Genomic DNA, 15265 nt, shown 5'->3' with positions numbered 1-15265 from the left:
GATCAAAACAGACAACATTGATTGAAGGATGTGTTATACCATTCTTTGCATATGGATGATTCTTTATAGAATATTGATATATAATTTATTTTCTTATTCAATTGTTTTGTCTCCCAAAATGTGTAATAAACCTGCTTCTAGTCCCTGTGTCTCTTCAGGGGAACAGTATGCGATCATGACCGGTTTCGTTCTACCCCATCACATTTTCCTGAGATGTTGATTAATGACAAACCAGTTTAAAATCAATCAGATTTAAATGATAATTACAAACTATATTTCCATGAAGATGTAGAGTTTTATCTCGGCCATCGTTAAAGGCCGAGGAGAGGGAGAGGTCAGGAAGAAACGAACAAACATTCGCTCTCTCTGGAGAGAAATAACCCCAAATGTGCTCTCCACACGGCATCCAGACTGACATGAAACATCTCAAATATAATGTCCACTACAGAGACACAAACTCCTCAGCTGGGTCTCAGGAGGATACAAGTGTATCTGAAACTTAAATTCTGATCATTTCATCCTGTTCTGGACCAGTTTGAAGAAGATTTAGCATCATGTTGATTACACCCAGCTCGTCTTTAAATCCAAGTCTTGTCTTTCTTCTGCTGTACAGTGGCTCTATTCGGCTGAATTACATGCATTTCCTGTTTCCTGTTATAAAGAGTGAAAGATGAAGATCTGAATGAATCATTCTGAGGTTAATTATATCCTCGTTTTGTTTATTGTAGACGATCCCCTCTATATTAAAGCAATAGTTCACCAGAAACTAAAACAAGCTGAGAGTCGAGCACTCCAGTCCTTCTGAGACAAGCTTTAACAAATCCATCAGGACATTTTTAACTTCAACCACTGCTCTTGGCTAAAATACAAGACCTTTAGCTAAATGTTTCTTTCTCCAGGTATCTGTCCTGAATCAGGAGAGAAATCTGCACAGATCAAGCAGCGTTTACAAGACAAAACTGATCTAAACAAGTGTGTGTGGGTTTAAAGTAAAAAAAAAAAAAAAAGTTTTCACTTCTCAAAATGTTAGCTGATAGACTGGAGTGATGTGATTTATTGTGATGTTTTTATCAGATGTTAGGACTCATTCTGACGGCACCCATTCACTGCAGAGCAAGTGATGTAATGCTACATTTCTCCAAACCTGATGATGATGACACTTTTTATTTAGTGGGAGCTGAATATCATTATTTGGGTGTGCTAAAGTTTGTTTACGTGTGAACAATGTCATCACCCTCCACTACAGCTGTGTTATCTGATGTTGGGTCCATCTGGAAATACGTGAAGAACTGAAAAATATGCCAGACCTAAATACTGCTAAACAACTATTGTTATATTGTTATTTTGAACAATTAACCTTTTTTTCCTGCAGCTGACCATCAGCTGGTAACACAGGAGATGAATCCAGGGTTATTGTATTCTTCTGTAACATCAGTGGGATCGTATCGACTCTAGTCCGAGCATCTCTGGAGCAGTTCAGATAAAGCTTCTGTTCCCAAACTCTTTTACAGACTTCGACTCGAGATCACTGCCTCCTCCACATCCTCCCATCGCTCATGGTCTAGTTCTGATGCTCATGTGATTAATGAAGGTGATCTCAGCACAGGTCTGCTTTATGTTCTTCAGGGATGCAGACCGGTGAGGAGGAACAAGGTGAGACTGTTGCTGGGATCAGGGCCATGCTCCACATGGGATTTCTTAAAAATATATATTTTTGATGCTCATTTATATTGGTATTTATTATTATTATTATTATCTTATATGACCAAAACGGTAATTTTACACACACACACACACACACACACACACACAGTTTTACCGTCTTGTTGCAACGATTTACAAAAATCAATATTAAACATATTTGGTCAAAATCCCATGTAATAAAAGATGAAGTGTTATGCAGGCTGTTTAAGATAATACTGGCTGATAATCACCTGAAATGGTAAATGTTTGCCCTTTTAGACATAGCTTTTGAATTAAAGAGAAAAGAAAATACTAATCAGAACTAATTGAAGAAATAAGCTATGAAGTTATCACTGGTCTGTGGTGAGGGGAAATGGTCATTGCTATATTCTTCATCAATAAAACGCCAAAGCCATCAGCTGAAAGAGTCGATGAAACAGGAGGACAGAGAAGAGAAGAGACGGTTTTGAAAAGTGTGTGAGAGTCAGAACAGTTGTTCAATGTGTTGTGTCAGTATGTTGTTTCAGCAGTGGAGATATTCACAGAGAAGGAAGAGAGGAGAGACTGATACACAGAGTTTAATCTAGAGATGTTAACAGCCAGAGGGCAGAACAGACTGGACTTGAGAGAGAGAAAGAGTGTGTGTGTGTGTGTAGAAGAGGCCAGCTGATCACCTGATATACTTAATATAACCCACAGCTTAAGAGGTACCACTGTAACAATGTGATAAAAGTTATTCACTTCACCTGTCAGTGCTTTTAATGTTCTGGCTAATCATATTATTATATTTAAGGGATGAATATGATTATAGCATTGTTTTAAACCTTCTCTTCATCCATATATCACAACCTCAACAGCTCTCAACATAAATATTTCAATCACAGCGATTCATAAATGGCACAGACTCGTGAAAAACTGATTTAAAACATTAAACATGATTATTAGAGGAAGAAACACAGTCTTGAGTTATACAAGCAGATCTGCTGTGTCAAAGTTTCACTATTATACAATGCAAACTATCATTTATATTGTATCAATAGTTTATTAGCGCATGAACTTGAGACAAAGCATTGTGTCAGAGCATCCGGATGTGTTTGAGACGTTCTGCATGCGTGAAATGAGCACGAAGCCTTGCAGCGGTCACAACACTGATAACAACTTTAATTTGTGGTGAGGATCTACAATACTCAGTGATTAAAGCAAACTACCAAAAACAAAAAAAACAAAACAATGAAATTTCCTTTCAAGTCAGCTTTTTTCTTTATAGTGTAAACAAGCAGCAAGACCAGAAACCTGGAGTGAATTCTAAAACACAAAATTCCTGTCCAAACTAACAAACCATGAACTAGTTAGTAGTGCAAGCAGAAAACATGTAATTCTACTCTTAATGATCGATCAGATGCACCTACTGTAGCTTACATACACACAGAAGAGCAGAATAATGTCTTAAAACAGCTGATACGCAAGACACTGTAGTTCAGGAACACTGAAATCTTGATTTGATGCATCTCATTTTAAATAAACTACTATAGCTGTACACGCTGATGTTTAGAGTCTACTACCTGCACACCAGAGTTCAACTGTGGGGGCAAGAGAAATGGTTTTTAACTCTACTAACCTTTATTCATTTTCTGGCCAAATTAAACCACCAAGCTGGTAAAAACAAAAACAATAAGTGCACAAAATTCATGTGCCGGGAGCTCAGAGAATCCCAGTGCTGCACACAATACTGACTGAACAGAAAAACACTGGAGACTGGGAGTCTGCATCATATCTGTGCGCCTGGCAGGATCATGAAGGAAAGGCAATTCTCCAGAGACAATGCTTCGTATTGCACAAGTCCCTTTACACTACTGCACTTAATTGTGCTGGGAGTCACAGACAGAAACATTTTTTTTTTTTTTTGAGATTGGCAGATGTGGGAAAGCTAGTGAATCTGAGACGCTCCAGCGCACACGTGTAGTTCTCTCAGGCTGTGGCTATAACTTGATGTTGTTGAGGCCTTTAGAGAGGCTCTGTGTGTAGGCCTCGTGGATTGCACTGAGGAAACGACCGTCATTCTGCAAACAGACAGAGGCAGACAATTGAAGACCAAAGTGATCTGATGGACGAGTCTTTCTTCACGGTCGGTTTGTGAGCATGTCTGTACCTTTATGAGATGTATGAGTGTGTCTCTGAGCTGGGTGCGACTGTACAGGTCTGCTGGGGGAGACGTGGGGGACGCCGGGATCTTCAGAGGCTCGGCTGTCTTGATCACTGAGTGCTGGAACACATTAGGAGACAGCAGCAGTGAAGACTCCTCCCCCTGAACAGCTGGCCCCGCCTTCACAGGACAGACACATCAGTTACTGCCACCACACACACACACACACACCAAAGCTGACGATGCTCTCAGACGCACTTACTGGAAGGGGTTTGACCCGAGTGGAGGACGGTGTGAACGCATGCGCCTCTTTACTCTGTCAAAGAGAGGAAACCACAGACACCTTTAAAGCTTTATTTTCAATGGAACACTCTCTGTTATCCATTAACTACTTTTCTCTAGTTTTTACACCTAATAACACCTGGCAAGGACTACCAAAGAAAACTAGTTCTCGTGTTAATTTGGGTGCATTTACATTCAGAAATAAACAAACCTAAATCATACATCAAACATGCTCCTATACAATATATGCTCGCAAACACTATACATGCCCAAATCAGTGGGCGGGGCTAAACAGACAGTGATGTAGTATTGGTGGGCGGGGCTAAACAGACAGTGATGTAGAATTGGTGGGCGGGGCTAAACAAACAGATGTAGAATTATTGGGCGGGGCTAAACAGACAGTGATGTAGTATTGGTGGCGGAGGCGGGGCTTATCCACACTATTACATCAGAGTAGAATATTCCACAAGCTGTTGTTTTAGCAGACTGCCTTCAATACAAGCTGTTCTTAGACATCCAGTGAGTTTCAGATCTTAAAACTGTTGTTAGTTTTTAATAGTACAATGAGCTCTCAAACGATCAAGAGGAACTTTGGTTAACTGTTTATCATGTCTTAAAAACTAATAACTGTAATAATAATATTACTAAAACACTTTCCATCATTATTTAGGCCTAGTTGACAGCGATTGCCCGTAACCACAGGTTCATCAGATCAACCAGAACATATTTTGATGATCATAAATACTGTACTGCAGGAAACAATGTTCTGCACTTGCACTAAAACAAACAGAAACACATACCATGAAGACGCTGCTCGGTGTATTGACCGGAGCAGATAATGCAGTCTTTCCCGTGAAGGGTCCTGGAAGTTTGCAGGTGGACTCTCTGAAGCTCTGTGGGGTGACCAGCGGGCCGGGCATGAACCCATCTGTGAGAGGACTCCTGTACGCAGCCGAACCTCGCTGCACAGACGGACCGCTGGACCTCTCCTCTGTGTTTGAAGCGGCTGGTCTGGGGTCTCGGGTGCCACAGCTCTGGAAGAGAGAGACCAGCGCCGGGGCTCCTGGGTCAGCAGACAGACGAGGAGCGAGGAGGGGCTCCACCGAGGGACACAGAGGGGCGAACACAGGCCCACGCTTGCCCTCTCCCACACTGGAGCTGCTCGACTGGGACACTTCTCTGGACAGAGAGCTGCCGAAGAGCTCTTCCACCGTGATCTGCTTCACCGAGGGACCGGACTGAGGAGAGGAGACCATGTCACATATCATTATTCATGAGTCGATCTCACACACACTGACGTCTAAAAACTTGTGTATATTGACCATTGTCTGCAAATGTTTTTTGTTTTTTATGGAAATCACTTCATGACAACTGTAATGTCCTTAACAGAGGGTTTTAACCATAACCCTTTAAACATAGTTTTTCTTGACTCGAGGGCTTTGCTACATCTCGTGTGGAGATGATCAGTACAGACTGTGATAGAAGAGCAGTGTTTTCACAGATCTAGCAGAAGTGAGATCAGCAGCACCTTCTCGTGTTGAGCAGCGGTGACCTCTTCTCTCTTCTCCAGAGACAGAGCAGCTTCTGAGCTCCCCTGAACATCTGTGTCAGACGACTGACTCTGGAGAGAGACACACACACACACAACCTGTCACTCAAGGTCTGTTATCACACTGAACTGCCACTTGTGCATCCTTAAAAAAATGTTTTCTAAGCATTAAACATGAACAGAGTGCCCAATGAGAGTCACTTCCTCACTCAACACTGATCACATGTTCTGTGTGGTCACCGGTGTTTTCGTTACAGCCTCATGCAGCGGTATATGAGAGATTTACAGTGCGGTCTGAACACACAAACCAGGTTTTATTTGATCATATCAGGAGTTTAGCAGACCTCAGAGCTTGTGACCGCTTCAGTGATCATGAAGGAGCACGCTTTACTAACGCTCCATGTACAACTCATTCACAATTTAAACAAAAATCTTCTGTGTTTAGGTTTTTCATGACAAATACCATCGTGGAATATACACTGCTGTATCTCTACTCTGATACAGTGTGTTGTGAACACACCACTCCCTTTAAACTGGGAGAAGACGAGCCATGGTTGATGATGACGATGATGATAATAATAATAATAATAATAATAATAATAATGATGATCCTACCCTCTGATACTCCTCTTTAGCCTTGCTGAGCAGCTCCAGGATATCTGTGGGTCTGCTCTGAACACAGCCATTGGTCCTGCTGCTCGGACCTCTGTCAGGAGACGCTCGCAACGCCTCCTGCTTGACTATCCTACACACACACACACACACACACAGAGAGAGACTGATTCAGCAGCGATTCAGGCTTCCTCACTCATCCAGAGCGTTCCCACAGTGAGATTACACTGATCCAGAGTGGAGCGTCCTCATCACCGGTGACGGTCAGCCGTCTGCTCAGACACTAGTTCACTGCTGTTAACACACAGATACTCACTGCAGCATGAGCTGTGCGATCCGCTGGCAGTCGGCTTTATCATAGAACCAGATGCTGTAGATGCCCACTGAAACACAGAAACACAGTCAAATACAGCTCAACTCTTCCACGAGACAGAAGCCCGTGTGTGAGTGTGCAGACGTGTGTACGGCTACAGTAAAACATCAGTCGAATATTTGACTTTTGGCAAAGCAGCTTTACAGCAAATCATGAAGTTGATGTTCATAATATCTTAATATTTTCATGCCTTCAGCAGATTACAACTTTATGCAATATTGTTTACGTTTGGCAAAGACATACACGATATATATGTGCATGTATTTTCTGCATGCAGATAAAGTTGTAGAGACTACGTATTAATCATTTCACAACCAACAAGACTGACAGTGACCTGAAGGTGTTATAAGTTATAATATTCAGAAATTATTAGATTTCTCTGAATTAATTATTGCGCACTAAATCTTTTACAAACAAACATTTTCCACTAGACACAGACACTATAAATACAACAGAATTCACATAAGAGGAAAAAAGGGGGAAAAACATGATTTCTGGAATTTTCATTTCATCTTGCCTTATTCATTTCTAGCCTGAAAAAAAGTTTTAATTTCACTCGTTTAAATCTTGTGACCTTGCTTCAACAATTAGATGGAAGAAGCACAAATTCATTCTACAACACAGGACAGAAATCTCTGAACCCATCGAATACGATCCAGTAGACTTTATTAGAGAAGAGCTGATTCAGAGGGAGTCAAACAGGCTCCTTCTCACTGCAGATAACACTGTAACAGATGCAGAGCAGATCGGTGTCTTTACTCACAGTTTCCGTTCCTGTAGAGGAGGAAAGGGTCCTGCAGCTGGAACTCAAGGTCTTTATTGATCGGCTCCACTAGGTTCTCTGTACTGAGACGGTTCATGATTGTGAAGCCGTGATGAGGAGATGCAGACCTGCAGGAAACAGTCCCAGATCGATGGGTTACTGATAATATAGCGACTCATAATAAGCCTTCACAGTTCAGTCAGTCATGGCTCACCTCGCATACACAAATAAAGTGCCTTCAATCTCAGTTTTCTCCTGCAGTGAGAGAGAAGTGTAAGTTTGCAAACAGATTTCATATTTAATAATGACCTCCCGTCAGGAGAAAAACAGAAATACAAGCGTAGCGTCAGATAAAAGCTGATTTGCATTAGACTCTGCTTTGAGACAGGATGTGATATTTCAGATTAGTTTATTATCAGATGACGCCAGTAATCATAACAGCTGTTGTTTATCATGACCCCCTCCCGCTCTCATAACTGCTGTATGTTCCTGATGAGTTGATATAATGTGTTATAAACACACAGATACAGCAGACCATCATACAGAGATGCTGAGCGATAGCGTTGCTATTAGCAACTGCAGGCTAACTGACGTGCGCGCGCTCGTGTGGCGTCGCGTTCTGAAGTCTCACCCATTCGTTCGCTTTGGAGTTGAAGGTGTAGAGCGCGACCTGTCCGGCGACGTCCAGCAGGTTCACTATGTAGGGGTCATGCTGCTGTAGAGCCGCCAGACTCATGAGCTGACCCGCTTTATTCACACACTCCATCCTTGCGCTGTGCATACACGGAACACATTCCAGGACGAACACTTCCGGTGGCCGTTTTATTAGGTCCGTGCTTTGACCAGGGTTCGCTTATGGTTCCGTTGAGCAACCGGCAAAAAGGAGAAACTGTGATGTTTTTTGGGTAACAGCCGCTAGGTGGCGCTCCGGAAGTGCGGCCACCATTTTGAAGAGAAAGTTCCAACTGAACAACACAGAAACATGAAAGACAGAATAACAACAACAGAGAAGTCAAAGAGGGAAAAAAGAACGCAATGTTGGGAAATCCACAGCAAAATGATTTATATGGATATGACACTAAGTTAGATTGATCTTATGCAACTTTACACATTTACTATTTCTTATTAGTTACTATTAATCACATGGATAATGTATGTTTTAATCCCCTTGAACACACTAAAAACATGATGACATGAAACATGATGCAATTCTGTGTCTGTCATTATTAAAGCTGGAGTCCGTATGTTTTGCCTCTTTTGTTGCCATCTCTGTTTGTGGTACTATCTTCTTTGTGTGGGCTGTGCTCTGGTGCAGCTCCAGCGCGGATGGATCTGTTTTGAGGAGTATGTGTGGAATGGATATTGGATCGTTTGCAGAGGCTTGATAGTGTATGTCAGAAGGCCCACCAAGAGAGCATTACAATAGTCTAGTCTGGAGAGAACAAGAGCATGTAGTTGTGTGGCCTGCTCTGATAGCTGTTGTATAAGGTAAATCTGCAGGACCGGGCAGTTGTAGCAATATGGTCTGTGAGGCTTAACTGATCATTAATCACAACTCCAAGGTTCCTGGCTGGCCTGGAAGGTGTTAAGGCTGATTTATACTTCTGCGTCTCTGATGATTGGCATCTGGAGACAGACTGGAACAGAAGCATGCATAACTTGAGGATGTCCCTGTTGCTCCAGATATCATAGGACCACATTAGCAGTGGATCACTCCAGTAGTGTGAGGTTCTCATTGTTGTCTGACAACTTGTAGTTGAAGTGGACTGCAATGATTTACCGAATATTGGTGAGGATTGGGTCCTGCCCTGTGGTCCTGGTCTGTTCTTCTGTCATGTTCAGTCTCAGACAGAAATGATCAGGAAATCATTTAAGACTCAAACCTGGTAAATATTACCACCCGTGCAGGAACACAATCTTAAAACAGGTCAGAGATGTTTTTTGAGATCGTAGATTGTGAGAATAGACGTTATTGATAACTTTGAGGCTTTTGCTCACAGATTCTGAAGATCACATACATACAAGGGGAACACGCTGGGACAAATGTATACATGCTTGCAGAACGTGCTGGTCTTGAGATGATCAAGGAGACTGGAGATCGACTTGGAAGAGGTAACAGGATTATTGATGGAGGTAAAGAGGATCATCAGACAGGTAAGTAGCAGTGAAGTGGTCTGTAGTATCTAGCGTGACTGAGAGTGTGTTTTATTTGTAGTGCCGGTCATGAGAACTGATGGATGTGACTGACTGCCAGCGAGTCCAGCTTCAGTCCTCTGGTGAGTGTTGATGTCTAACGATTGAGGAAGATCCTGGCAGGATTGGGACATGAAGACAACTAAAACGTGGTTTTCTTCTCATAATGAAGATGTTTTGATTATTATGTGTGTTTGTTTTTAGTAGATACTTATGTTAAGCACAATATTAAGATGGCCCAGACTTCAAGAGGAAAACCTCGACAGTATCTATAGCCTTCTGTCATACATGGGTACTGTGGGAATACAAATGAAAAAATCTCTTTAAGATCTGCTGATATTATGTCCTGACATAGCATCACATAAAAAACTAATGTGAAGTATGATGTATTTAGTATTTAAGGTAACTGTGAAGACATCAGACTAAAGAGTCTCTCAATCCAAGTTGGTAGCGAGACATTCCTGATCTCTTAATTTTAAGATGAACCAGATTCTCTGACCTTTTGTCTTTATTGGCTCTTTGTGGCCCTGTCCCATTCTTTGACTAGTTATATTAGTTGGATTGGGATTGATGAAAGGGGGAAGGTTGCTAAAAAAAAAAAAAAAAAAAAAAAATGCTGCCTGATAAATATTTATTTGAAAAATTACTCACATACTCCTTTGGACTTTGGGGCCCAAAAACTATTTGACTATTTTAACTCTCAAATGCAAAAGCCATTACAAGCCTTTTTTTTTTTTTTTTTACTGGTGTTTTGTTTGTTTTTTCTGTACAAAGGACTACTGTTGCTCAGATGAAAATGTATAACTACTTCAAACAAAGTGTAAAACCTGGACCTTTGTTGGCAAGGAAATATGTGACCATAAAACTTTCGCTTTGCAAATCCTCCAGTGAAGACAGACAAGGAAATGTCTAAGAAAACGCGGGGAAACCATGATGAAGTTAGAAGTAGTGATGGAAAAGTTGTTCTAGTGAAGTGGTTTGATAACCGCTCTGTTATGCTGACCTCCAACTTTGTTAGTGTTGGAGATGAAGACGAAGTTGAGAGGTGGGATAAGAAAGAGAGGCAGTTTGTGAAGGTCAAGCGTCCAGAGGTTGTGAAGAAATACAGCAAGGCCATGGGAGGGGTGGACAAGCTTGATCAACCAATCAGACTTTACAGCTGGCTTGAGTTTCACAGGGACAATGAACACAAAGGAAGTCAGCCACAGAAAATCATGGATCTTATTGAATTCATAATGAATGTGGCTGAAGTGCTTGTGCATTCTGGGAAGCCCCAGGGTTAAAAAAAAAACGAGGGAGGCCAAACAATTCTAATGATGAAGCTGGACAAAAGAGAGGGGCAAGGGAATGACGGCCAGATGAAATGTTATAATGTTCAAGTTTTTGATAAAAAAAGAAAGATGCACACAGAAAATGACTCTAAAATGATCATATTGATTCATTATAAGATTTAGTTTGTTACACACAATGTGCAATCTGTAAAGCAAAAACCTCAAAATTAAGGTTGAAATGTTATACTGAAATCTTCAAGTGTTTGACCTTGAGAAGAAGCTTAAAGTATAGACTAACAATTTTTATGTTTATTATTGTATTTCATAATGGTATATTTTTGTGAAGTACCCCTGTTTTGACCTGACATCCATTGAAATGGACAGAAAAATTACAATGAAAGAGTATTGAATTTTTTAATATTTGTATTCGGTCTCATTTATAGAAGCCTCATGAGCTGGGAAAATTTACTTTTATATTGTTCAGAAACTTGAAACATAATTCAGGTCTGAAGGGGTTAAGGAACCGCGAGAGGTCGCTGTTACACACGGTCACGTTTTGTGCGCGCGAGTTTTAGGTAAAAATAAAAGGTAAAAATAAAAAACAAACAATTACAACTATGAAAACAAACCAAGCAAGGTTAAGAAAAAAAAAACATTTTGCATTGCATATAGACATATCCTAAAATATACTGTAGGGCCTACTTCTTATTTTACGTTTGTCTCCAGTAACGTTGGCTGCATTTGAGATTGTTTATGGTAAAACACGATCATAATCAGAACAGTTTTTAATGAAGTAGTGGATGCGCTTCACTCACTTCCGCTCTAGAATAGCTCAGTGCACAGAAGGTCTGAGTCAGAGGATTATTATGGGGGATTATCTGATCCAAACAGGTAATCCAACCCCACACTCCCTTACACTCCTCTGTGCTTTCCATTTCTGACAATAATGAGCAGAAAACAGCATGCATTCAGTGAATGAGCTGCTTTAGTGAGAGAGATGAATGGCGTTCATACTGGGAATACGAGGTAAGATTTATATTCGTTTACTTTTATCTTAAAATTCTAATATACATCACTTTGACTTTATGAAGCCAAAGGTCTGAACTAAATACAGCCTAGATCAGCAACATGTCAAAAGCCTGGGAGAGGCTAGGTGACCTGTTGAAAGCCTGTTACATGTCCTGCAAAGGTAATTGAATATTCCGGGCAACCATATTCCCCGAACACGGCCTTAATTTAAAACAGACGCACAGCTGCAGCGCGCGCGCGGGGGCGGGACACGGACACACTGCGCTCGGGTCTAATGCGCTCCGCTGTGACGAACGGACTAACAATCCCGACAGACTGTGCTCGAGGGATCTTCGAGGCGACGGACAGCATCATGAGTGAGCGCTTCTAATGGCGCTCAGCGGATTTAATCTTTATCGCGGAGTGAAACGCGTCCTCGACACCCGGATGTTGCGAAGATGCGCTCATCAGCATCAGCATCATCACACACACTAGTCAAAACACGATAGATGAGATGGTTTAACGCAGCCACGTGAACTGGAATATAACAAATAATAAAACATTTTCAATGTGGAGGGGATGGACGAGCCAGAGGAACCGACTGAAGGTAAACACCACAGTCTAGATGTGACTTATGGACGAGTTTCTGCATTGCAAATTCGTTTAATATTAAAAGGTCTTTATTAAACTAGTAAAAGTGAAGAATATGTCCGTGTTAAAGCGGTGTAGAAATCAGTGCGCATCATACTAGTCTTTATGCGCGAGGATTATAGTCACAGGTTCGAGCAGATGTCGTATAAAATATAAACTGAAAGATATATAAGGAAAATCATTAGATTCCTAATGCAGTAGATATCTGATGAACCTTTGAAATATAGTGTCCATCTTTGACATTGAGTATCACAAGCTGCTTTACACAATCAGTTCGTATTATGTAGTGGCCTCAAAAAGCAGGCTATCTGTAGTGTCAAACAACTGACAGAGAGAGAAGTTTGTTTTGAAGTGCTAGAAATATAGATCTAGTGTTGAAAATACAGACAGACTGTACCGAGTGACTTTGTTTTGTTTCTGGTTAGTGGTGCTTGTTCATATACTGTAGGGTAGATAATGTGATGAACTACACCTGAAGACACCTGTGTGAACAGAATAACTCACACTTGCTCTTGTGTTCAGTGTGAAGACAACCAAGCTAGCAGAGAGCAGACATCTCTAGTTTTAAGCTCTTAATGTTTGCAGACATGTTCGTTCGTTTGACTCATCTTCAGTCTCGGGCTATACCCAATTCTGTGTTTCCAGCTTTCTAGTGATGTGTTTGTTCATGTTAATGTGGATGAGTGAAAGAGAACACTTTTAACTTAAATTCTTGACTTTTTGAAAATGTTCATACTCTGAATTGTAAAATAATACAATCGATGTTGATATTTGTTGGTACAATGTTTCTCTTCCTTTAAAATGCTATTCAGTATGCAATAATAGTTACTTACTTATGGAAACATTTAATATTACATATATTACATATTATTTGGTTTGTAGGGCAGATTTAAAAAAAAAAAATAAAAAAAATAAAAACTAACTCAGGACAGTTGTGACCTAGATGTTTTTAATCCAACATACAAACCCACTTCAGATCATCTGATGCCAGCCACGGACACATTTTTAGTTTACATTATATATGTGTGTATACTGTGTATATTTAAGATGTATATATAAATACACACTCATACAGTATATATATTGAAAATATTTACATGTATTTAAATGTGTATATTTATATTATATATCAATATATTTAATATACAAATATAACATATTTTTCACAAATATATTATGTAAACAAAAACTTTAATTTGGATGTGATTAATCGTGATTAATCATTTGACACAACTAATATATAAGTACATGTTCATTGCTACATGTACTGAGCTATGCTAACTGGTACTTGTCATAGCATTTTCTTTTTATTGCTCTTTTGTTGGTTTTGAGTGCTGCTATTTATCCTCATTTGTAAGTGCTTTGGATAAAAGCATCTGCTAAATAACTAAATATAATGTAAATGTAAAGACTAGTCATTATTATTTTTCCCTTTATCGTCTGATTTTCAGGGGCAAACTATGCCAGTGGCAGCAGAGCCCCCGTCTCTAGTGATGTCCCCCCCGTCTGGTCAGAAGTACCGCCGGTCACCAGCCATCATTCACCGGCCCAGTCCGCTGCGCTCTCCTGGCAGGCTGCGATTAATGCCACCAGACAGTCTCAGGGCACCCCCAAAACCATGAACCTCTCTGCTGCTGCAAGCACTGCTCCGGCCGGCTCGCTCGCCCAGAGGAAACGCCAGCAATATGCCAAAAGCAAGAAACAGGGAAGCACCACTAATAGCAGACCTCCAAGAGCACTTTTCTGCCTGACTCTCAATAATCCTGTGCGCAGAGCGTGCATTAACCTAGTGGAGTGGAAGTATCCTTATATCAGTGGGGACGGTGATCTTCGGTTACACTCTACTGTAGGAAAGCTGTTAATGTACATGTCTGGAGATATCGACTTGGCTATTTGATTTAAAGCAGTGGTCTTAAACTCAGTTCCTGGAGGGCCACAGTTTTGCTCCAACTCTAATCAAACACACCTGATTCAGCTTATCAAGGTCTTTAGGATCACTAGAAATTTCCAAGCAGGTGTGATTTGGAGCTGGTTGGAGGTGTTGGCCCTCCAGGAAATTTAGTTTGAGACCACTGATGTAAAGGGAGAGTATAAAATGTAAGTAAATGGTTTTCTTTCAACCCACGCTCATTGAAAACATGCTTGTGATGATGTTTCTGCAACACAGATATTATGTGCCCTATTATACGTTTGGTGGCAGGTTCAATTTAAAACACACATTCAGTACGTGACCATAGCCACGTTTTTATTATGTTGATACAGGTATGTATAGCAGCGTTTTATTACTTTGCTTCAAGCACGCATTGCAAAAGTTAATAATTAAAATGTCCGGGAACCATAGTTTCTCAGGATTCTCGGTGCTTCACCTCTCAAGTGAGCCACTGAGCAACCTACTCTGTTAGAAAACCCATGCATATGAAGCTCTAGATGTGATGCTAGTTTTCAAAAGTATCAGTTTTCAAATCATGCAGCATTTTACATTTTTACACAACAAAATATTCTACAAGTGTGAGCGCAAAAATGTGACTTTCTTAAATGAAGCTTTGGACATTTGGACAAGCTTTGAAATCATAATTTGTGTGAAAAGGAATAAAAGTTGTCAGAGTTTTACTGTCTTTAGTGTTCATTTCAACTGGAAATGGCAGCGTTTCGTATGATAGGTACAAGTTCTGCAAAAACATAGGAAGAAGCACGTATTTCCAATGAGCCGGTTAGTTTTCTCTCTTCTGCCAAATGC

The 15265-nt window shown here is 40.7% G+C and overlaps 2 protein-coding genes across 5 annotated transcripts in view; one reads left to right on the top strand and one right to left on the bottom strand.

Moving 5' to 3' along the window:
* Positions 1–2814: 2814 nt before the first annotated feature.
* On the bottom strand, positions 2815–8240 carry LOC113107873 (mRNA-decapping enzyme 1A-like). The gene is made up of 10 exons (XM_026270679.1): positions 8037–8240; positions 7620–7660; positions 7406–7533; positions 6586–6652; positions 6273–6402; positions 5637–5729; positions 4909–5346; positions 4089–4142; positions 3833–4006; positions 2815–3743 (listed from the first exon to the last, which is right to left on the bottom strand). The coding sequence occupies exons 1-10, from the start codon at positions 8184–8186 to the stop codon at positions 3663–3665; spliced, it is 1356 nt and encodes a 451-aa protein (XP_026126464.1). The 5' UTR covers positions 8187–8240; the 3' UTR covers positions 2815–3662.
* Positions 8241–12153: 3913 nt separating this feature from the next.
* Positions 12154–15265, top strand: part of cacna1db (calcium channel, voltage-dependent, L type, alpha 1D subunit, b) — a 71162-nt gene continuing 68050 nt past the window's right edge. For all 4 annotated transcript variants that reach the window (XM_026270677.1, XM_026270678.1, XM_026270676.1 and 1 more), the window contains exons 1-2: positions 12154–12484; positions 13980–14328. In XM_026270677.1, the coding sequence (XP_026126462.1) occupies positions 12457–12484; positions 13980–14328 (377 nt within the window). In that variant the 5' untranslated portion in view covers positions 12154–12456. The remainder of the gene's footprint in view (positions 12485–13979; positions 14329–15265) is intronic.

Source organism: Carassius auratus, chromosome 8 (assembly GCF_003368295.1).
Source record: "Carassius auratus strain Wakin chromosome 8, ASM336829v1, whole genome shotgun sequence".
Lineage (NCBI taxonomy): Eukaryota > Metazoa > Chordata > Actinopteri > Cypriniformes > Cyprinidae > Carassius > Carassius auratus.
The sequence above is the reverse complement of the archived record's forward strand: the minus strand, read 5'-3'. Positions and strand labels throughout refer to the sequence as shown.